This window comes from Rhinolophus sinicus, chromosome 5 (assembly GCF_057876585.1).
Source record: "Rhinolophus sinicus isolate RSI-liver-muscle chromosome 5, RSI-T2T, whole genome shotgun sequence".
NCBI classification, from domain to species: domain Eukaryota; kingdom Metazoa; phylum Chordata; class Mammalia; order Chiroptera; family Rhinolophidae; genus Rhinolophus; species Rhinolophus sinicus.
Genome location: NC_142505.1, coordinates 9,635,011 through 9,658,585, shown reverse-complemented (window position 1 = coordinate 9,658,585; position 23,575 = coordinate 9,635,011). Strand labels below are relative to the sequence as shown.

The following is a 23,575-nucleotide window of genomic DNA, read 5'->3' as shown; positions in this document are numbered from 1 at the left end:
GCGTGGGGCTAAGTTTTCCTAAAAGAAGGCCCAGGTTGGGTTCCCCCTGCCCCCAATACCTGGTTTTTAAGGTCCCAGCCACCAGAATTTGCTGTAAACCTCAGGAGGCCCCACATAAAGGGCTGCAAGAGGAAACCCCTCCACTGCAAAGGGCAATCTGAGCTCTCACGTGGTCTTCTCATTGTCACCTGCTACTGCACCCCAAGATTGGAGAGGAGACACCATGGAACAGCTCAGCCTTTCTGAGAGTTGGTCCCCCTAGTGTGACCCATTTACGTAAATCTGCCCATTCCCATCCAGGTTAAGTCCCCTGGATGGACTTTTCAGGCTCTGCCTCAGACGTCTTTTTCTTTCTTTTTTTAAAAAAAGAATATGCTCTTCTGGGCGTATGTCCACCAATTTCAGAACTTCCTGTTATTAGTTCATGATAGGGAATTTTGTTCTGTCCGAAGGCAGGGAGCCGGAAGGCCCACTGAGACATGTGCCAATGTCGTCAGGCTTGCATTACTGAGAAACCCCCCGCCCGCCCCTCCATGCTTATACTTCTCACAGGGGTCGCTCAAAGCACCTCCCTGCAGCCTGGCAGGCCAAAATTACTGACTCTGCCCCTCATTTCCAAAGTAATACTTGTTCATGACTTTTAAAAACATACAGATGAGAAAATTAAAGGGGAAAATCCCACCTTTTGATTCTATATCACCCAAAGAGAAGTACTATTAGCATTTTGGAGTATATTCTTCCAGACTTTTCTCTGTGCATATGGTAAGCTAAAAACATTTTTGCAAAGCTATAGACCCACAAAAATTCTCATACACTTCTAAAATATTTATTCGGCCTTAGTGGGATCCATTTAAATCTAGGAGAGGGAGGTGTGATGTGGCTCCATCAACCATTTCCCTTAGGGGCGAGCCCAAACTTCCAGTGCCTTCCTCAGCCCCTCCTCACTTCCATTTCTATCTGAGAGAAACTCAGCGTAACCCCCCTCACAGTCCTCAGCCCCCTGCCCCAGCCCTAGATGCACAGGAACCCGCCATCTCGGAGGACGAGGGATCCAGGTCATCCTGACCCTCAGGGCCCACACTATCACCTCAGAGCTTTTCCCTCGTGGTCCTAGCAGACTCCGACTCTCCCTCCCCGTCAGCTAAGCGTCTTGCTGTCTCTGCTCACCTCTCACTTACTCAAGCTCACTGCTCCCTGGCACCTGCAGCCTCCACACCGAGAACGGCTCTCACCAGGTCACTGAGCAGCTAACTAACTCCCTGTGGTCCGATGCAAATGTTGATGCTTAGCCCTCATCTCCCTGGGGTCTCCTCACGGACCCCCAGCCCCTCCTCTCTGGATCTCCACGTCTCCCCTTTTCTCGCGAACCTGCCCATCCTGGATACTGATGTTCCTCAGGGTCCCCCCCCCCCCCCCCCGCTCATGTGCATCCCGTCCCCCAACACCCTTCCCCGCTCCCCACCCAGTGGTGATGCACGATCGCCAGCTCCAACTCAGACCCCTTTTGGAGCTGCGCATAATTCCACCTGACTGTTCAAAAGGAATTAAAAGCAACCCCCCAAATTAAATATGCTAGAACCGAACCCATTACCACCTCCCCAATCTGTCCCTGCCCTCCTCCCTTCCCTGGCCCATGGCATCCTGGTACAAGTCCAGCAGTCACCCCCAACCCTTCTGCCCACAACCTCACCTACCTCACCGTGTGAATTTGGCCACGACCGGGCCTGGAGACCCCCGTCCTCCCTTCCATGTCATGGCCTGCGTTCGGCTCCACTGTCACGTGCCCCAGGTTGTAGGGAGTCTCTGAGGTCTTCCTGCCTCCAGTCTCTCCCTTGATCCTGCAGCCCCACCTTTATCCCTTCTTCCCACTACGTTCCGGAGGAAGCTTTCTAAAACACGAGTCTGATCATGTTCTCTTTGCCCAAAAGCTTTCGCAGGCTGCCTGGGGCCTTCACCTGGTGCAGAGTCCAAGCCCCTGGCCAGGCTCAGAGAAGGCCCTGGACCACCAATTCACTGTCACCTCCCGCCCCAGACAGTCGCGCCCTGTGGACTCCCCAGTGGCACCGTGCTTTCCAGGGAGAGCCCTCAGGAAGCCCGTGTTAGCACCTCCCTGCAGCCTGTCAGGACCTCCTTGCCTCTTGCACCCAAACCAAAACCCACTCATGTCACCCCGTCTGCCTTTCCCTGGTAGCCCAGGCCACTCCCAGGTCAGATCCCCTCCCCTGGCCTTTGTGCTCCCACGACCTGTACTTGTCGTATAACAACTATCACTTAATTACACATTTAATGAATCTCTCCTACACAACTACAAATTCCTGGAGGATGGAGAGAATGCCTTTCAACTTGCTGCCCAGTGAATTGCCCAGGGCCTGGCACGAGCCTGTAGTCAATAAATCGAAGGTGAATAATAATGGTGACACAACAGACATTGACTGAGTGCTTACATGCTGGCATAGTTCCAAGTGCTTTACTGGATTTTGCCAGTTAATTCTGACAATAAACCTTCGAGGTAGAGACTGTGATCTTCCTCATTTTATAGATGAGGTAACTAATGCAGAGAAATTAAGCAACGGCCCAAGATCACGTGGCTCATAAGAGGCGGAGCCGGGTTTCAGAACCAAGCGATCTCCGTCTCGGACCCATGCGCTACCAGAAGACAGCTTACGTCTTCATCAGATATTTTTATTAAATGACTTGAAGAGGCTTTGTTTTAGGGCCTCGATGCTGTAATACCATTTTCCTGCCAACAAGTGTATCATCACACTACCATGATTCAAACAGGCCTAGGAAAATAAGGCCTGTTTCAGTATCTAGGATGACAGGACAATGCAAAAAGGACACAATGGAAAGCAGCGGAGACAGGTTCCAAAGAAACACCAGTGGTGCCGAGGACTCAACTTTCCCATTCGTTTCAAGCAACAGGGATGAAACTTGCTTAAATTGCTTCAGGGGCCACGGGATCCAGGCGTGTGCTGGTCGGGGCCCTCTCACAGTTCTGCCAGAACGCGATGACCAGCGCCCCAGGCCTGTGTCACAAGGTCGCCTGTCTCCTCCACAGACAGGAAGGAGGCAGCTAATCCACAGCTGGCCGCTCTCCTCTCTGTGGAGCCAGATGCCAGATTTTTCGGTCGGCATTTGTAAGTTGCTCAGTGGCAGGTCTGAGAAGTTGCCTGGCATGAGAGAGAACGCAGCCCCTGACTCCAACAAACCCCGAGGCGAGGCCCCTGACCTCACACAGGGAACGGGCAACACCCCTGGGCAAGGTGGGCCTGGCGCTTCTCTGGCTGCACCTGGCCCTTCACCTGTTACCCAGCATCATTCCTCCTCTGTGATCCCGACGGCCTGACGTCACGCTGCCATGCTACTGGCCCCAGGAAATACCTGCTACTTGGTTCTTACACACGGTGCTCAGTAAGGTCGCCTAGTGACACTCCAGAAGGGAATACCAGCTGCACGCTGGAACGAGCCCCGATAGGTCCCCAGATGAGTTTTGGCAACTGAGACCAAAATCAGTGGCCTGCAGTGGCCTGTCCGAGACAGTTGTGTGGAGTCTTTACAGGGCTGGGCTCAACAGGAGTGGGGGCAGTGGCGGGCAGACAGATGGATTTTCTTTTCATTAGCAATGTGGTTAAATCAAATTGATTTATCATCCTCCTTTTCTAAAATCTGAGATTTGAGATAATTTATAATGAGGTTAATAGATTATCAGGTCCAAAGAAAGGAGGGGCAAAAAGTGCTTGCTTATCATAAGCGTTTGCATAATTGCTGTGCCTGTGTAGTTCTTGGCTTTGAGCGTCCTCTCAATCAGGACAAAAAGAAACAAGTGATGGCTCTCAGCTTTAAGCACCTTCTGGGAGAAAGACATCGTCCCAGATCTACAATTTAAAGGGAATCCCTCAGGAGTCCTAAGGGAGTTCAGAGGATGAGGAATTAAACTGTATTTGTAACTGGAAAAGAGAAAGTGGTGAGACTGGGAGAGGGAGGAAAGGAGAGAAAGCAGGTCCAGTATAAGGGTTTGTGAGTTCAGGCTGTTTTCAAGGGCTGCCTCCTCTGAGCCACTCCCGCCCTCCAAACATCTGAAGTGTTTCAGGAACACAGACAGTGCCTCTGATGAATTACACAACCTCAGAGCAGGCAAGGAGAGCACCCCGAGATCCAACACCAGTCTGACCTGTACTCAGTGCCACCTCCAGGCCAGCCCACCTGCCAAGAGAGGCACCTACCTGTCCCCTTCCCTCTTTCCAGGCCTATATCCCTTTTATCCCATTTCTCCAATGGGAGCTTCCCCTCTGAGTGGGCAGCTTACACATTTGTCAGTCACTTCCCTCTTCCCTTTTCTGTTCAAGCTCTATGTGGGCCCATGTACTATTACATGAACCCATGTACTAAATGCCAGCTAAAGGATCCAGAAAACTGTGGTGGTTGCAATTGTTCTGATGTTATATTTGAAATAAGAATTTCAAAGCTGGAAGTGGTACAGTAACTATTTGAGGGAGACTATTAGATCTTTTTTTTTTACTAGTAATACTAGAAAACCAAAATGATACACAATGTGTATACAGTTATACATGGTTTATAACCTTAGGATGTAACTTTCTCTGAAAGTTATACACAAACATTATAATCCTATTAGGGAATTCCTTAGAACCCTGCAGTGACGCCTTCCCAAAAACAGACTCCCCTGTGGCGTCAGTAAGGAACCCCTACTCGATCTGCTTTCAGTGTGAGATCGGGGCTCCCGCTACTGCAGCTCCCCATCTGTTGATACACTTGGTTTTGCATAGGATGTCACATGCTGGGAGTGGGGAGAGGCAGGTGGTGGCAAGGAGAGCAGAGACACGGCCTCTCTACAGGACATGCTTTGCATTGCCCCCCTTAACAATGGTAGATATTTGACGAGTGCGTCATTTTTTTGCCCAGTTTTCTTTGGGGCCACCAGCAAAACAGACCTGTGAGAAGTTGACTGGCGTTTAGGATACAGTCTATGGCTCTCATTCATCTGGGATCGGAAGCCAAGCAACACACCACACTGAGGGTCATTTCCTGATTCACAGGCCTTTGAGAAACCAATCACCTCTACACTCCACTCTGATCCAGACCCTCCAGCAGCCCCAGACCTAGCTGGCTGTCTGCTGCCCACCTGGCATCTCTGCTGACATGTAATATAGACATAGTTTGGCCAGAACAAAAGCCTTGATTTCTTTTCCAAAATCTATTTTCCCCAGACTCTACGATTCAATAAATGGCACCAGCCACCCTCCAGCTGCTCAGGCCAAGACCACCCTGGAAGGCACTCTACGATGTCTCTCCATTCTGTCAGCTCTTCTGAACGGAAGGTCTCAGGGATGAACCTGAGGGACTCACGAGAGTTTCAAAGCATCCCAATATCCTGGGTTCCGCCCCAGACAAATTAGAGTAGGCTCTGGGGGTGGGGGCAGGCTCAGTCATCAGTACTTTTTAAAAGCTCCCCAAGGGATTCTAACATACAGCCAAGTTTGAGAATTAGTGGCTTAAAATATATCCCTTCTCTCCAGCTTCACCACTCCCACCTTGGTCTGAGCCACACATCTTGTATGGACCAAGTGCAACACCTCTCATCTTCCTGCTTTTATTTGCTCCCCATCCAACCCCCATCCCAAGCACAAGGCATGTCACATCATGCCTCTGATGGCTTCCCAATGCACTGAGAATAAAGACCAGCGTTCTCCTGAGGCCCACAAGGCCCTGCGTGATCTGGCTTCGGCAGCCCTCCCCACCTCTTCTAGCCCGTCCCCACTCACTGTGCTTCGGTCACCTGGTCTTAGACCTGTTTCTCAAATACCCAAGAGCTCCCACCTCTGGGCCTTTACCTCCTCTCTCCTCTTCCTGGAAGGCTCTGCCCTCAGGCTTTCATTTGCCGGACTAGCAACCTCACGTGCTCCAATGGCACTGCCTCAGAGAGGACTTCTCAGACTACCTTGATGTAAAGTAGTCCCCTTGGCCCCTGATCACACTGCTTCACTGTCTTTACAGCACTTGTCACTTTCTGAAGTGACCCAGTTCAATCACCTCTGCTGCCTCACCCCTGTGAGGATGTGAGTTTCGCGAGGGCAGGGGTTCCGTCTGTCTGCTCACTGCAGTATCCACTGCTCAGAATGGAACCTCTCCCAGGAAACCTCTCCCTCAATAAACAGCCATTCATTTTGTCCCGCCCATCAGTGCCCCCAGGGCTCCTCCTCACTGCTGCCAGAGTGACCCTTGTAAAGTGACAATCTCCTCACTCGTTTAACATCCTCAGCGGCTCTAGAAGGTCCCTCAGCATGCCCACCCTCACACCAGCGCAGACCCCTTCTCCTCGGAGTTCCCACCACGCCCAACACCTGCTGATTTCCTGGGGGAGCCCCCAGTGCTGCACCCCTGTGTCTGTGCAGGCTACTCCCCCTGCCTGGACCGTCCTCAGTGCCTTCCTGCCCTATTACCCTCCACCTCCCCTGCTCATGTACACCACGCTCACGTACACCGCTCTAATAAAAACTGGCCTGGCATCACCTCCTCCAGGCAGCCACCCCAGCCTGGATTGGTTAACCTCCCCCTCCCCTGCTTGCGCTTCCTCAGCAACCCTGCTTCCTTTTGCCACAGCAAGGGAAAGCTACATCCAATTCCAGGAACCTAACCACACAGGTTGGCCTCACCCACCTTCTCTTCTAGACAGAGGGCACCTTGACGGTAGGAATGGTGCCTGGGGCTTAACAGAGACTAAATGATAAGTGAGCAAAATCATATCTTTTACGCCCGTGTCCCCAACAGCAAGGGCATCATAAAAATTTCGGAATGAACCCTTAACTTGTTTCCAGTAGGACCAAGTTGATGCTGTTGGGAAAACTCTTATATCCTTGAGTTTTGGGACACTTCCGATTGTAAGCAGGTACTTTTCCTTCAGGTGACAGCTGTTCAATGACCCCTAAGCAGCACTAGCTCTGGGCCAGCAGGCCCCGCCCTGCCCCACCTGCCCGCAGGTGTGTGGAACTCCCCAGGCACATGCACTGTCTGGACCGGTGCTGACAGGTAACTGAGCTGGGAAAGCTGCTTTCCCTCGGGATGGGACGGGTTAACATAACAATCCAGCACCTGAACCAGCAAGAAATGGAGCCCTTCGGGAAGGGAACTAGCTCAGGACCCAGATCTTTACTGAGCTTTCCCTGGGGCTCACAGAAGGGAAATCTGCGAGATGCTTTCCCTTTCTTAATTTAAACACACTCACAGCCCCCCAAACAACGAAGCCACAGGAGGTCTTTATCAAATAACGCCCTCCCGCTTTCCCATACAAGATAATGAACAGCAACAGAGGATTTAATAGCAGGTAACGACATTCAACAGCCACTGGCACAACTGGGTATATTTAGCTAAGTCACTGGCTTTCCCCACAGATATTCACCGGGAGGCACTTGCTTCGGCCTAAAACAGGCTCGCCCGGGTTTTCAGGAAAAGATGAGCCTTGCCCAAACAAAGTGAAGGCCGTTTCCGTGCAGGTTCCTGGAGCTGGCTACGGCTTTCATTTCAAATCCACCTGGTGCCAGTCCTGTCTTCACTGCGAAGCTCTGTCCTGAAACCCCATCCTGCTTTCAGCTCCAGTCACCAGGCCCAGGCTCCATGCTTACCTGACTGCACCTTTCTAACTAGAGGCGAGGCTTCCCTGGGACAGAACCCCTCCCACTGCAGGCTCCATTAACGTACACACCACTGTATGTATAGTATCTTCACCAAGACCGAAGGGCTGTGGCACAGATGGCACCCCCTCAGTGGGGCCCGAGGCCACTTGCCACCCCAGCCCTGGCTCTCTGGTTCTCCACATTCCTGAGGCCAGGGGCAACATGCAGGCAGCGGGCACGCCAGGGCCAGAGGAGGAGCGTGTGGGCTGGTCCAAACCAGCCCAGACATACTCACAGGGTCCGTCAGCATGGCCCGGCAGTGGGAGGCCAGGGCCAAGAAGGCCAGCAAGTTGAACAGAACCCCGTTGATGACGCTGTATACGTAGTCTCGAGATGGAATCAGCATGACAAAGAGGACCACAAACTCCGCGTACAGGACCAGAAACCAGGTGACAACGGCACAAGCAATGCCACAGCCGTCACGGATAAACCACATGGTTCCCACAGGGCCAGGGTCGGGAGGCGGGATGCACTGCTCCGGCTGGAGGTATTCCGGCTTCCGCTCAATGTCTCGGAAGTGGTGGGCGGGCACAAGCATCATAAGCTAGTCTGTCCATACTGGCATCTGGAAGAGAGAAGGAGGACCCCGAAGTTTAGTGTTGTCTTGTCATCAAGGAGACTTGACCAAATTACCTGTCCGGAGTGAGCCAGGTGTGTCTACATATGAGCCTCCTGCTGAAAAGCTGCCCGAACCTTCTGTTCAGTTAAACCGTGAGTTCTCCTCCGTCCTGAGCATCAGCTTTGGGAAATCTGGCCACCTTGCCTACAGCCTTCACGTGACAGACAACGGAAAGGGAGCCTTCCAAGGGCAAATGCCTTGCCCAAGGCCAGCCAGAGCAGGTCTCCTTGCTTTTAGGGACCTACTGGGCAGACAGCGTCTTAGTGGGCATGTTCAAATAGGGACCTAACAGCCACGGCGGGGGGCGCCCGCGCCTGCTGGGAGCACTGTCTCCGGCAGTACCACCGCTGCCTCTACACCCAGGACAAGCCCAGAGCCGGGCGCTGAAGCTGCCTGCAGTTAACGGGTGAGTAGGAAGGAGCAGTGGTCCCAGGGCTAGTGCTGAGCCGCCACCATGAAGACGCTCTAACTCACCGTCCTGCTAACTAGTGGTCACGGCAAAACGTCACCAGCATGGGAAAGAGGCTGAAACAAGCCAGGGGTGTTAGCCCTACGGCCCAAAGGGCTTCTCTTCCAGGGAGAAGAGACTCTGAGTTCTGTTTTTTGTGGGTGAGGGGGCGAAGTGTAGGAACGGGGGGCAATGGGTCCAAGGATGATCCTCCACCCCCTGGGTGGGGGCTCCGTGAGTTTTTGTCTCACCTGTGAAAATAACACAGTCCAGCCCCAGCCACCCTCTCACAGGGTTGGTGTGAGGGTCGAGTTGGGGTTGCTGGTGAGGAACTCTAGACTGTGACGCACTGGACAGACCAGGCGGTGCGCATGTGTGCTCTCCAGGGACGGCCCCTGCCTTCAGAAACACGTGCTGAGCAAGGCACCCTTTCTCCCTCACACTGTAGCTCGAGTCCTTGCAGACACTAGTGAAGTAACTAAGGCCCAACAGCGGAAGTCTGTCTGTCCCCAGCATGTGCTGCTGCAAGACGCGGCAAGTACAGACACCCCTCCTCTGTTTTTCATCTTAAACTCTGTGGTCACTGCATCACAGCCAGGTTTCTCAGTCAGCAACTGTGATGGCTCCCCGACAGAGGTGACATGGAAAAGCCACCAGCAGCAAAGACAATGGCAAAGCAAGTGACACCTCAGGCTTCTGAAAACTCAAGTCACTTCCCAGCCAAGGAAATCACTCAAAAGCAGCACTGGCTGTGTGTTTTCTCCTGAAAACTGGTGGTTCTGCATCCAAGGTCAAGCTTTCCATGGTTGTGCTAGGTTATCCCCACCCTTTTGCCCAATTTTCCTTCTTCCGCCACTGTCCTCACCCCCAACAAAGAGAAAGCACCTGGACTGAATACAGCACATGAAAAGTAAAGATGTGTCCAGAAAGCTGAGAGGGCAGAGCAGGAACTACTACTCAGAATGAACATTCTAGAGTCAAAAGTTACAGACTGGTAATGAAAGAGGAAGGCCAGGGCCTCTGGTCCCAGGGTGGCAGAGCAGGAATGGCTGAGAGGCAGTTAAATGTGTACCATGTACCTGTCCAAAGACACATCAACTCGCAGATCCTCGGAGTGCCCGCCCCTCTGGGTACGCTGTGTTGGGAGCTGGGGAAGCAGAGGTCATGACACCGAGAATAATCGTCCCGGGCAGAGTAAAAGCGGTGGCTCCTGATGGTCCATCAACCAGAATTTCCTAATAAAGCAACCCTGTGCCCTCCAGAAACAGTGGCACTTAGTGGTGGCAGTGACAACCCAGAGACCTTAAAAGATGCAGGGACACCTTCTGAAGCACCAAAGAGGACAGCAGATGAGAGACCAGGAGTGTCTGGACCTCGAACTGTGCCCAGCAAATTCTAAAACGCTAAACTCTGTTCTACCAAACCCAAAGAAACAAAAAGCTGAAATCCCACAATGATTCGAAAGCTGATTGAAGCCCAACATTGACAACCTCCAGATGCAGCCACTCTCTTGGTTTTTCTTGCTGCCTTACGGATTTGTAGGCATGTCACCCACGTTCCCACAATTACTGTCTAAACTTTAAACCAATGAAGTTTGCTTTTGCATGATAATGGCCAAGCTGAGTAGCTCTGATGGAGAATGCGTGACTAGACGGCCTACAGTATTTACTCTCTGGCTCTCACGACCCTGGTTCTGGGCAGTCGTCACTCATCCCTACTCCTGCTCCCCTTGCAGAACAGCTCAGTGTGACCGAGATGGTCAGTTACAGTTCACACCACCCGTCACACCACCCGACGCCTCGGTGACAGACAGCATAGCCTCTGGCGTCTGCAGCCTGCGGGTCCTCTCACCATAGCCTGGGGACTCCATCAAACTGCTCGCTCTTCAGTGCTCACAAACGGTGTGGTTTTCAGAAACGGAGGATCACTGCAAACGTGTTTTAGAGCAACGCTCCCGTTTAGATCCTTCCTGTATATTCAGAGTGGATCACTGTTCCACTCAGAGTGGATGACAGTGGCCCAGTCTTGGTTGTATGTACAGCAATGGCTCAACTAAACTAGAGTTCTGTTTTGCAGGTGTGGTTTTTCTGAGAAATAGACTCTTCCAAGAGTAACTTTCCCAGGGAACGGTGGCTAGTTCTTAAGCAGAAATACATTTTAAGCATTCGGATGGTTAAGATGGAAATCTTAAAAAGAAAAGAAAACCAGATATCCTAGCGGTTCCTGTGTTAAGTACAACACCACCCACTTCTTTGGAAGGATTCAGAGCCCTTACAGGAAGCTCAATCACTGGATGTGTGAGGCAGCGGTGTCCTCAGGGGTATGGGGGTCACTGGGCTCCCCATTCGCACCGACAGGCCTGTTCACACTATTATAATTGTAATTCCAGCATCTCCTTTGTCCCTTCTCCATTTCTGTGTCTGCAGTTTCCAATCCTCCCAACATCCCCTCTATTTCCAATTGCTAATTGGCTGTGGACTGGACAAGCAAATGAAACGAAATCTTGTCAGATTTGTTTGTCTGTAAAAGGGGACTCAGGGAATGCCTGCTATGCTCTCCCACCATCCGGTTCATTAGTCCGGAGCCTGGCACATAGGAGCCCTCACTACACGTGTGCTCATTACCTGAGCACGTGGGCAGCGTGCATGAGCCATGTGACCCCAGGACTACCTCGTGGAGCCCTGTCTGCTCACCTTCAGGGTGTGGCCATATTGCAAACGGTGGAGGTCCACCGAGTAGGACCCTGCAGGAGGTGGGCTGTGACTCTTACTCAAGCAGCCAGATGGTCCACCCTTGGACAACGTGGGACCAAAGCGTGTACAGAGGAGCTCTGCTTTCCTACTGCCCCTCAGGGTGAGAGAACCTGTGATCGGGACAGCACCCTGCCAAGGGCACTCCTGGCAGAGCCAGACACTAACCTTTGAACTGACGGACACATTCCACTCCACGCTCTAGAGTTTCAAAATATCCCAATGAAAACCAGTCGAGGCGTACTACTATGAAAAGTTTGCTTAACCCTCAGGCCGCCCCAAAAGCAATGCAAGTGGCTTTCCAATAAGGATGTGTTCCTTAAATTAGCCAACTGAAAATCTGAGAAATATGGGGAAAGAAAACCACCTTGAAACGGTACACACTCCCTTCACTCTGCCCCCAGTAAGCATGGAAAAGGCAAATATTTACCTCTTTCCTTTTTCTGTTTTGAATTAGGGAAACTCCACCCTTGGGGCTGAGTGGCTCTTGGCCAGTGATTCACCCCCACACGAGTCCTTGCTTGTGAGGAGCGGGCAGGACTGGTTGCTCAGGGCTTGGGGCAGGGGGCACACAGGCTGGTGCGTCCCAGAACGCTCCGTACCACTCCTGCCAACCAGCTCATGCCCTCAGAGGGGCTGCCTCCTCCAGTGCCCCTCTCCCGGCCCTTCATCCCATTCCCTTGCCCTGTGTGCTCTCTAACGTGTCCTCACTTCGTTTCAGTTCAACCCAAAAAGACATTTATGGGGCAGCCACTGACTGCAGGGACTTGTGCTGGGGCTCACACACCAGGCCTAAGGAGGACAATGAGGTGTGTGCTGCCAGTCGGGCGCTGCCATTCCCCTCCCAGCTCCCAATCCGGTAAGACCAGTCTCACTTGCTTTTTTCCTACTAACCTGCATGTCCCATTTGTTTAGCTTTGTGGCTTGGTATCTGGCACAAGTATGTGCCAGAGTAAGTGGATACATAAATCAGACAGATACACCCCACAATAATCCTAACACATAGATTTCTAATGAACAGCTCAACAGAGAGGCAAATAATAGCCCCCAAGACAACCCCCCCACACAAAACCCAGAAGTGAGATAAACAGCTTTTTTGATGGCCAGGACTTCTGAAGGGTGGGCTCTCGGCAGGGCACCGAGCCAGGTGAAGTGCAGGCTTAGATAACAGCAGGGGGCGAGCGGAGGGAGGATGGAGCTGGCTGAGAGCATGCAGGTGCTGGTAGCGGGGCTGGGCGTGCAGGCCTGTATGAAATATCTGTACACAGACCGGTCCAATAAACTCAAAATTAGGTGCAATTACTTCCTTTGGCTTAGAGAATAAGGATCATCCAAATACTCAAAAATAAAATAAAGGATTAAGCTTTTTGGATCCCTACTAGTAAGACCTACATAATTAAAACTCAATTTCTCAATTTTATGAACTCCTTAGCCAATGTCATGAACATCAGCATGGTATTAGAAACCCTTAAATGGAGGCTTGTAATTAGGTCAAAATTTGTTTCAGGTGAATATTTAACATTTTAATAAATCTAGTATTATGATGGATTTCTGTTGGGGGGCTGGTCTGATAGCCTCTTGAACTTGCCCTAAAGATGGGATTCTCACCTAAATGAATTGTCACTAGTTAGCTCAGTAAACAATCACTTGAAAGGGCCACTAAAAGGTTGCATCTTTCCTGCTATTTCTATTATAATGCCAGACTGAAATTCAGCCTAATGATTATATCAATAACCTTCTGTGGTTTAAATCCTGTGGTCTTAAGAACATGGTGTTTACCTTTTACAATTTCTCACATTTCAAAAGTGACAGACTTAGTATTCACAGGCCAGCCCCACAACTTCAAAGATGAATAAATGGGCCACGCCCTGGACGCTTTAGAAACAAATCTGATCAAGTAGAAAATTAATTTATTTGGGCTATAATATTTTAATTTGTGTAAGGATCCAAAAGAACTGTAAATTTTATACCGATTTTTAGATAATTCTCAGAAAAACAAAGAATGAACCATGAATCACTATGTTTGAAATGTTTCATAAAAAAACCAGAATGAGTCACTACATTTTCCAAAAGGTGTGGTCCAAAGGAAAGGTAGCTTATCGCCTGCATCACACCTTGCCAGCCAAGGAAGGTGTGCAGACAGGCAGAGCTTGCTGGCCTTTTCTGTAAGATTTTTACCAACGAGTCTACATTGTTCCTCCCTCTTGCCTCTTATCTCTGTCATACTCAACCTTCAACAAAAAAACTTGAAAACAGTAAAACATTGCACCCCCAAACCAAATGCTATACACATTAAAGTTCAGGGGGGACCAGGAAGTGGTCAGTTAAATTTGCCTTCTTACCTCATAACTGGCCACTTCCTTATAAAACCCACTCGTGTACACACTCCACTCCTAACAATGGGTCTTCATTTCAGAAAACAGTTTGGGATTTGGAGAGCTCGTGGAGGCTAACAGTCTCTCCACTTACTGCAACTATTTATTGTCCTACAACTGGCCAGTTGACCACCTTCCAGCTTCCTAGAACTTCTAAAAAAAATACACACCCACATATAGGATGACAAAATATGTGACACAAACGTTAAGCATCAGTAGAAACAACCACTCATTTGGGTAACACATTCTGCTTTCCCTTTTTGTGGATGTGCTTTATCCTATGTTGCAACAATGAGAAAAATTAATGAGACAACTTTAAAACAAGACCACGCCTAAGAGTAATTGGCAAAACAAAACAAAAATTACTGAGTCAGAATTTTAGGGACGATTTCATAGATTTTAGCCAAACTCTTCTGTTGGACAGAAGAGGAAATCAAAGTCCATTTGGGATTTTTGTCTAAAACATAAGATTTTGGACAAAACCTGCCGCGCTGTCTGCAGGAATGGAGACAGACACCAGCATTAACTGAATGCCAATTATGACTGAGGACTCATAGAAAGCAGCTCCTTTCAATTCTTACAACAACCCAGCACAGTAGCTTTTATTATTCATGGCACAGAAGGAAAGAGTGGGGTGCAGAGGTTTGGGATGTTACCCCCAAATCTCAAGGTCATACAAAGTGAGAAGTGGATTTAAAACCAGCTCTGCTTGCCAAAAAGATCACATTTTGAGCACAGCACATGGCTTCTTCTTTTTTTATATTTTCACAAGAGGAGAGGAAGAATGAGCAAGCAAGCAGGAAACACGAGTTCTACTTCCTACTTCCTCACACACATTTGATGGACCTGAGGAGAAGTCACTTCAACTCACCTTTAATGTCACCTCTGAAGTGAGCAGGAAGGACCAGCTCTCCAAGCTCTGCGACTCATTTTTAACAACCCAAGAAATTGACTCTAAGCAGACTTTCCTTCCACTAGCTACTGGGAGCCTATAATACCGGTGCTTTAAAAATAAAAAAATAAAAGAGCATTCTTTCTTCTGTGAGCAATGTTACTTCTGTCAGCTGTCTCTTTAATGGACCATAGTGGTGCTAGGCTAGCTGACCTCTTCCGAACTCTGGTCCAGCCTGTTCTACAGATGGGTAAAAACACGAAGCTCAAGGAGGCAACTGATTTTTCATAAACTGTTTAGGGTGGCTAACTTCTTTCTAGGTCTAATGGGCGATATCTGCTAGTTGCTTTTGCTGCCATCTCCTGTATTAACTCTTCCTTCCACGAAGTCTGCAACTTAGCAGGAAAATCTTTATAAAGGCAACAATACATTACTGATCTAGCTCCCCAACTAGTATCTGTCAATGAGTGTGACACTCTCATAGGTTGCAGAACCCTTTGTAATCGGGTGCATCATCACATTTGACACTGAACTGCCTTCTGGCCTCTGTCACCGTAGGTTCCAAGATGGGCATTTTGCTTGCCTGTTGCTACCGTAGGGATGTGCCGAGCGGAGAGTGGGGCCCGACTCTTCTTGAAAATCTATTACCTGCCAGCTACTGGGCTGTACGCTACATACACCTCATCCTGTTTGATCCTCAAGTCTACTGTGTCTTTTTTTTTCAATTGGGAAATATTGTGTTTCTCCAGGGCCCATCAGCTCCAAGTTGCTGTCCTTCAATCTAGTTGTGGGGGCGCGCAGCTCACTGGCCCATGTGGGAATCGAACAGGCAACCCTTTTGTTCAGAGCTCGCGTTCTAACCAACTGAGCCATCTGGCCTCCCCTCTACTATGTCTTATAGGTATAAATCTTGAGTTTCCTACCCCTTTTTAGAGATGAGGAAACTGAGGCATGAAAAGATTTGCCTAAGTTCATACTTCTAGGAAGCAGTGGAGACAGGACACACTCGCAAGCCTGCTCTCATTTCAGAGCCTCACTAGAATCTTCGTTTTAACTACTCACTACAATCACTAATTTTTCCCAATAACTAGAAAACAAAAGGGGGAGGGGTGCTGATGTGCCCACCAGTGACCGTGGGTTACTTACAGTTCAGTTCTCTTGCCCACACATGGTTATGCAGAGATGGCACCATCTGGAGGGCCATGTGCAGCGGCATTCACAGACCACAGGCCTGAACTTACGCATTTGTGCTGAGCTAGGGCCCTAGCTGAACACCAGCCAACACTGAGAAGACTGATCCTGCCTCGCCCTAAGGAGCAGGAGGGCTGTGAAGGGTCAGCCAGGAGTCCCTCTAAAACTGAGTCCCTAAAATCTGCTTCTGCTGGGGAACACTTTCTGTGGGGCCAAGTTCTAGCACACTACTTTTTCTGAGAGAAAGCCCACCCATGCTAGTCAGAGACCAACCAGCAAAGGTTCCCACGTAAGGGTGTTGAAATGGCACCTGACTCCACATTGTGCCATATGCAGACATGCAGCCACTGTGACATCACCCAGGCAAGAGTTTGGGGTTTTTTTAGGGACTAAAAGCTAACATGCTTGGAGGGATCAGAAGAGGAGAGAATAAGAGAACCAGTTACTGCAACTACACCAGGCTTCAAGAAGGGACACTACTTGAACAAATGATGGATCAGAGTGAAAATGAAAGGGAAAATTAAAAAGTTTCTTGAGACAAATGAAAATGGAAACATAATGTGCCAGAGCCTATGAGATGCAGCAAAAGCAGTTCTAAGAAGTTTATAGCAATAAACCCCTACACCAAGAAGCAAGAAAGATCCCAAATAAACAACCCAACTCTATGCCTTAAGGAACTAGAAAAAAAAAAACAAAAAAAAACTGAGCCCAAAGTTAGCAGAAGAATAAATATTAGAGCAGAAATAAATAAAATAGAGAGCAGAAAAATAACAGAAAAGATTAACCAATGTTACAAAATGATACAAAATGAACATATAAAATCAGTAGTGTTTCTATATGTTAACAATGAATTTTCTGAAAAATAAATAAAGAAATCGATCCCATTTACAATAGCATCAAAAGCAATAAAATACTTAAGAATAAACTTACTTATGAGGTAAAAGATCTCTACTCTGCAAACCACAAGACATTGACGAAAGAAATTAAAGCAGACACAAATAAATGGAAAAGTATCCCATGTTCATGGATTGGAAGAATTAATATTGTTAAAATGTCAACACGACCAAAAGCCTTCTAAATATTCGATGCAATCCCAATTCAAGATTCTAATGGCATTTTTTACAGGAGTAGAAAAAAAGCACTCCTAAAAGTCATATGAAACTACAAAAGACCTCAAATAGTCAAAGAAATACTGAAGAAGAAGAACGAAGTAGGAAACATCACACTTCCTGATTTCAAGTTATACTATAAAGCTACAGTCATCAAAACTGTATGGTACTGGCATTAAAAATAGACAAATAAGCCAATGTAACAAAATCAAGAGCCCAGAAATAAACCCAAGCATATCTCGTCAACTAATATTTGACAAGGGAGCCAAGAATACTCAATGGAGAAAAGACTGTCTTTTCAATAAATGGTGCTGGGACAATTGGATATTCACATGTAAAAGAATGAAACAGGACCCATATCTCACAAAAATTAACTCAGAATGGATTAAAGACTTAAATGTAAGACCTGAAACCATGAAAGTCCTAGAAGAAAACACAGGAATAAAGCTCCATCATGTGAGTCTTGTAATGATTTTTCAGATATGTAACCTAAATCATAAGGAACAAAATAAAAAATAACAAGTGGGATTACACCAAACTAAAACATTTCTGCACAGCAAAAGAAACCATCAACAAAGAGAAAAGACAACCTATGGAATGGGGGAAAACAAATCTTAAACCATGTATCTGATAAGGGGTTAGTATCCAAAATATATATAAAAAAAAAAACTCATACAACTCAATAGCAAAAAAACAATCCAATTAAAAAATGGGCAATGGACCTGAATAGACATTTCACCAAAGATATACGAAAGGCCAACAGGTACATGAAAAGATGCTCAATATCACTCGTCGTAAGGGAAATGCAAATTAAAACACAGTGAGATATGCCTGTTAGAATGGCCATCATCAAAAAGAGATAACAAATGTTGGCATGGATGTGGAGAAAAGGGAACCCTCGTACACTGCAGGTGGAATTGGATTGGTACAACCACTATGAAAAACAGTATGAAGGATCCTTAAAAAATAAAAAATAGAACTAACTACCTCATGATCCAGTAATTCCACTTCTGGGAATATATCCAAAAGAAACGAAAACACTAACTTGAAAAGATACCTGCACCCCATGTTCATAGCAGCATTATTTACAATAGCCAAGACATGGAAACAACCTAAGTGTCTACTGATGGATGAATGGATAAAGAAGTTGACACACACACACACACACACACACACAGAGGAATATTATTCAGCCATAAAAAATAAGGAAATTCTACTATTTGTGACAACATGGGTAGACCTTGAAGGCATTATGCTAAGTGAAATAAATCAGACAGAGAAAGACAACTACTATAGGACCTCATCTACACGTGGAACCTTAAAACAAACCCAAATTCCTAGAAAAAAAAAGTTACCAGAGGATGAAGGTGGGAGGAGCAGACATTGGAGGAAGGTGGTCAAAAGGTACAAACTTCCAGTTTTAAGCTAAATAAATAGGGATATAATGTACATGATGACGATAGCTAACACTGCTGTGTCATATACAGGAAAGTTAATCCTATGAGTTCTCATCACAAAGAAAAATTGGTTTCCATTTTTCTTTCTTTTTATTCTCTCTGTATGAGAAGATGGATGTTAGCTGAACCTATTGTGGCAATCATTGCACAATATCTGTAAACCAAACCATCATACTGTACACCTTAAACTTATGTGTGTCAATTATTTCTCAATGAAACTGGAAAAAAAAAAAAAAAAAGAAAGAAGGGAAGCCAATTTTACTTCCTGGTCTCTGCTGATCCCATCGATCCCAGGTACTGTAAGTGGTCATGTGAGAGCAGAGCCTTGGGAGGAACCTGGGACCAAGGAAACGCCCAGGTGAGCTGCTCTCTGGCATAGGGAGGCCAGTGATAAACAGAATGGAGATAGCTTGGCATCAAGAGGCCACAATTCTACCCCAGTCCTGCTGCTCATTAGCCTCAGGACTTCAGGCCAGGCAGTTACCACCCCTGGGCCTCAGCTTCCTCATCTATAAAACAAGAGGGAAGATTGAGCCGATTGCTCAGGTCTTTTGCAGGCTGAGATTCTGATTCCTCCATTGTCAGGAATAAATTCAACATTTTCTTTGTTAATTTCTTGGATTTTTATATGTTTGTCAAACGCATCCCTTGAGGTCCTTTCCCCATTCTTTGTTAATATTAAAAAAGAAATGCACCAATAACTGTTAGCAATTTTCCTGAGCATGTTCAGTTTTCTCAATCAAATATGGCATCTAAAGTACCATTTCCTTTTGTTCATTCATTTAATTTTTTGTTCAGAGTGGAAAAAGCACTATCAAAATACATCACATGGTACCAAGTGGTGAAAGAGAGAAGCCTTAAACGCCGAAGTTAAACATGACCATTTTTCAATGTTTAAATATTTGCATATCCAGGATCTATTCTGACTTTTACAACCTGGTAAGATATGCATTTGAGGATAAAATGAGGCATAGAGAGGTTAACTGACTTGCTCAAAGTCACAAAGCAAGTGTGTCCAGATCACTGGAATAAATGCCCAATAGTCTTTCCACCATAGATCCTTATCTTCCCAACCAACCTGCCTTTCTAGATTCCCTGCTACTATTTCTTGGCTTAGAAATGCACACTTTGTACATAACCAAGTTAAACCTTACTGCAACGGGACTGTACTTATCCCATTAGGCTCATTTTCCTAAGATGAAAAATCGATCCCACCCAAAGGCATTCCATTCCCCCTGATCCTACCTCATTTCTCGGTAGCCCAGAAAATCCAAAGAGTTCAATCACCAAGCCTCTACATGCCAGGAAGGTTACAGTTTGTAGGAGACTGAAAAGATGGCGTTTTCCTGGCATTTCCTGGATGAGTGACTGAATTAGGTGGGACATGCACCTGTAGTCATCTCACCTTCACGGTTCACAGCACCTTCAGGGCCAAGAATGACCCAGCCATTTGTCTGGAAATCTGCTTCCAAAGAGGAAGGCAAATAAAGAAATGCAAAAACAGGAAGAAACTAGAGTCCACATGGGATTAGCCTTTTTTCCCCCCCAACAGGTCAATATTCAGACATCACTCCTCTATTTCTACTTCGGATTCTGTTGCTGTCTATGGCTCTGCTCTCAGGGTGTGTATGTGTCTTTAAATATTTCCAGATGTGCTCATTTGGAAGCATGAGCCCCTTTTCTCACACATGCCCCTAACGAAAGACATGGCAAGCACCCAGCCACTCGCTCAAAGTGAAACACACGTGAAGACCCTTCCTCTAAATGAGAATAAACTTTACCCATGTATTCATATCAATTTTTCTATCACTGTAATCACAAGTTATAATTTGTAGAGCAGCAAGACAGATACAGCCCTGCTGGCCAGACTGTGATAGGTTATAATGAAAATTCTTTAAGACAAGAAACAGGCAGAACAAATGCAAAGTGTTTAAAGGAAACAGATCTATAGGGAAAAAACAGCAGCTTACTTTTGCTTTTTTGAGGTGCGAGGCTAATTGTGAAAATGCAAAGGAAAAGGCCTAAAACTTGGCTCCCTCTGTTTAAGATTGGGAATAAAATGTTCGTTCCTCGGCTGGGCTTTTAGGAGTTCTCTGCAACTTCAGCACCACGGACGCAGCACGGCATCGAAGCTCTCCTGTCACCGGCTTTTACTGCTTTAATGAAGCAAGGCTAGGTGGACAGATGGACTCCATCTCTGTAAGGTTCTCGTTGCCCGCTAGTGGCTAGCAGCAGCTCTTCACCTCTTGCCCTTGACGCCTGGATGCACAATTAGCACCTGATTATTGGCTGGCCTCTTGTCTAATTACCATGCGTCTCAATCGAGCAATATTTTATTGTCTTGGTCATGCACTAGTTCAAAGTGCCTGGGCTCCCCGGCTATAATAAATCCTAAACCCCTTTTAGGCAGGTGTGTGTTTTCAGTTTATTACTTCAGGCCCTCAAGAACACAAGGGACTCACGGGCACATAAACAAGTACTTCCTGATTGTTTGAAGAGCTCCTAGATGTCTATTCTGGGTGTAGGGCACATGGTTGGAATCTGGGTCTGCACGCCATCTCCGTACCAGATCCGTCGGCCTTCTCTGCCGTTGAGGGCTGTCCTCAGCTCCTCTGAGTTAAGCTCCATCAGCCTGTATTTAACCGTTTCCCTTATCCAAAGGGGTTAGACATAGGAATTTCCCATTAGCACCACGTTCTATATTAGCTGTGCAGGTATTGGAGCTAGATTACCTGGTCTCAAATCCTGGCTCTGCCAGTTACGTGACCTGTAGCCTTGGTCAAGACAAGTAACTTCTCTGCACCTCAGTTTCCCAATCTGTAAAATAGGGATAATAGTATCTGTCTCATAGAACTATTGTGAGGACTGAATCAGTCAATCTTTGTCAAGTGCTTGGCACATAATAAGCACTATGTAAGTTAGAGTTAAATAAAATTAATAGGGTGCAGAGATTAAGAATAGACAGACCTACAAAACAGTATAAGCCCTAGAGAATCTGACAGTGATGGAAAAACAAGCTGGTTTAACGGAATAACATGCCATTCTTGGCTTCTTGATTTTCTGGCTAACATACATTCTTTGAATGGCTTAATAAACCAAAAAGGAACTCTGAATTTATGGGTTTAAAAAATGTCTAATGTATTATCACAACAAATGGGATAAAAATGTTCTGGCCTTACCGAAGTAAAACGATCAGTGAAGGTGTCGTTGTTTTAGTAGAGAATGTAAAATGAATATTCTACTATTTATACCTCTCACACCTACTTAGCCTATTAAGTCAGACATCATTCATAATATTACTTAGCAAATACTGCCAACCCTTCTTCAGCAAGGAACCTTTAGTCAGTTGTCAGGGGAACAGTTCAGATAGAGCTTCTATATTTTTTAAGACATACTGATTTTTATATGGAGATGATTCCATGGTATCCAAACTCAGACTTTCCTTTCTGTGTCTTTTCTGATCTGTCCATTTGCTGCCACTTTTTAAATCCTTAATCCTCTTAGATATTCTAGCTACTAAAATTCGGTGTCCAGGGTCTCTCCTTTCTGAGCAATCTCTATCACAAAATCCCATTTTTAACATCAGCATCCCGTTATCTCATCACAGAGTTCCTCACATGGGATCCAGAGTCAAACCACACAGAAAAACGTCTATTGCCACAACAGATGGGGCACGTGTGTTTTCATTAGGGAGGAAATCCTTCCTTCCGGCTTCACCCTTCCCTGTTTCCCTGGAGGGCAAAGTCCAACCCTGCAATATGTCTTCCCTGTAGGTGCACCTGTAAAGAACTACGTAGAGACATAAGAAATAACTAATGTCTAGTCTACTAAGAAGTGACCATCTATTTTAGGAGCTTAGCAGTTTAGTGCTTAAGAATGTGGACAGGTATTTCCTTTCTGCACCTTCCTGACCCACCTCCCTGTCCCACTGTGCCCATGGGTGCCACCATCATAGCTCTTAACCACCATGTTCTGTGATTATGGTGGCCCTGGAGCCTTCCCTTCTGCCTGGGGAGCTTCTCTGGGCAGAAGTTGTGTTGTACTTGCCTTAGTGTTCTAAAGCTAGCCCAAAGCCCACCCACAGGAAGATCCCAATAGTCATCTGTGAAACTATATTGAAGACAGTATCTGGGGAACACCAGTCGTTCTTTGGATGACCAAGCCATCAAGGGTTACTTTCACTTTTGAGAACAGGGAGGGTCCTCAAATATGGGATGTTTGGAAAAGTCATCAGATCCCCTCTTTGCTTCCATCACTTTCGGTTAACTTTCCTCCGTTTATCCACATGGCTCCCTTAAAATCTGTGCCATACCCTGTCTGCCCCGCCTTGCTGGGCTCCTTCAGTGACCCCATATCCACCTTGCAGGTGAGAGAGAGAGAGAGAGAGAGAGAGAGAGAGAGAGAGAGAGAGAGAGAGAGAGAAATGGGGGGAGGGGTCCGTGGGGTGGACTGAGGACGCCTCGGGACTAGTGGGCATTCACTCCTGGCCCGGAGCCTTTCCACCGAGAAGCTAAAAAGGGCTTCATCGCCTCTTCTTTTCAACCATCCCAGGGACCAGGAAAATGCAGGACCGGGCGGTGGGGGTAGGGAGACCGAGACAGCCCCCGGGTCTGTCGGGGAGACAATCACCAAGTCCGCTCCCCTCACTCCGGTGTCTCTCTCTCTCTCACACACGCACACGACCTGCTCCTTCCACTCCAGCTCTGAGCAATCTGCGCCGCGCGCCTCTCCCACTACGAGTCCTCCGGCTTCGGCCCCGGCCCCGCGCCTCTCACCTCACCCCAGCTTTTCCAACCAACTCCAGTTCCGCCTCCCAACTGACCGTGAAGTCGGAGGCAGTTCCCCAGTCCCAGGCCCCTAACGAGGCTCCCGCCGCGGCCTCCCCCTGCAGTCCTCGACCCGGGCCCCGGCCTCGGGCTGCAGCGATGGCTCCCCGGCACGAGGCCCCGCGGCTCCCTGGACTCTGCCAGACACGCGGCAGCGCGCAGGAGAAGCCCATCGAGCTCCCGGCAGTGGCGGCAGCGGCGGCTGCAGGAGCGGCCGCCG

The 23,575-nt window shown here is 47.6% G+C and overlaps 1 protein-coding gene and 1 long non-coding RNA gene across 8 annotated transcripts in view; one reads left to right on the top strand and one right to left on the bottom strand.

Annotated features, from left to right (window-relative positions):
- Window positions 1-23,573, bottom strand: part of ZDHHC3 (zDHHC palmitoyltransferase 3) — a 45,973-nt gene extending 22,400 nt beyond the window's left edge. For 3 of the 7 annotated variants that reach the window (XM_019724061.3, XM_019724065.3, XM_019724068.3), the window contains exons 1-2: window positions 23,352-23,491; window positions 7,924-8,253 (exon numbers count right to left, since the gene is read on the bottom strand). In XM_019724061.3, the coding sequence (XP_019579620.3) occupies window positions 7,924-8,229 (306 nt within the window). In that variant the 5' untranslated portion in view covers window positions 8,230-8,253; window positions 23,352-23,491. Of the gene's footprint in view, window positions 1-7,923; window positions 8,254-20,499; window positions 20,789-21,261; window positions 21,347-23,351 lie in introns of all 7 variants that reach the window. The other 4 variants (XM_074312523.2, XM_019724063.3, XM_019724064.3 and 1 more) reach the window with 4 other exon arrangements.
- On the top strand, window positions 8,253-18,239 carry LOC148758215 (uncharacterized). Its single transcript, XR_016021262.1, has 2 exons — window positions 8,253-12,364; window positions 14,653-18,239. It is a non-coding gene; the product is annotated as an uncharacterized LOC148758215 (long non-coding RNA).
- Window positions 23,574-23,575: the final 2 nt, after the last annotated feature.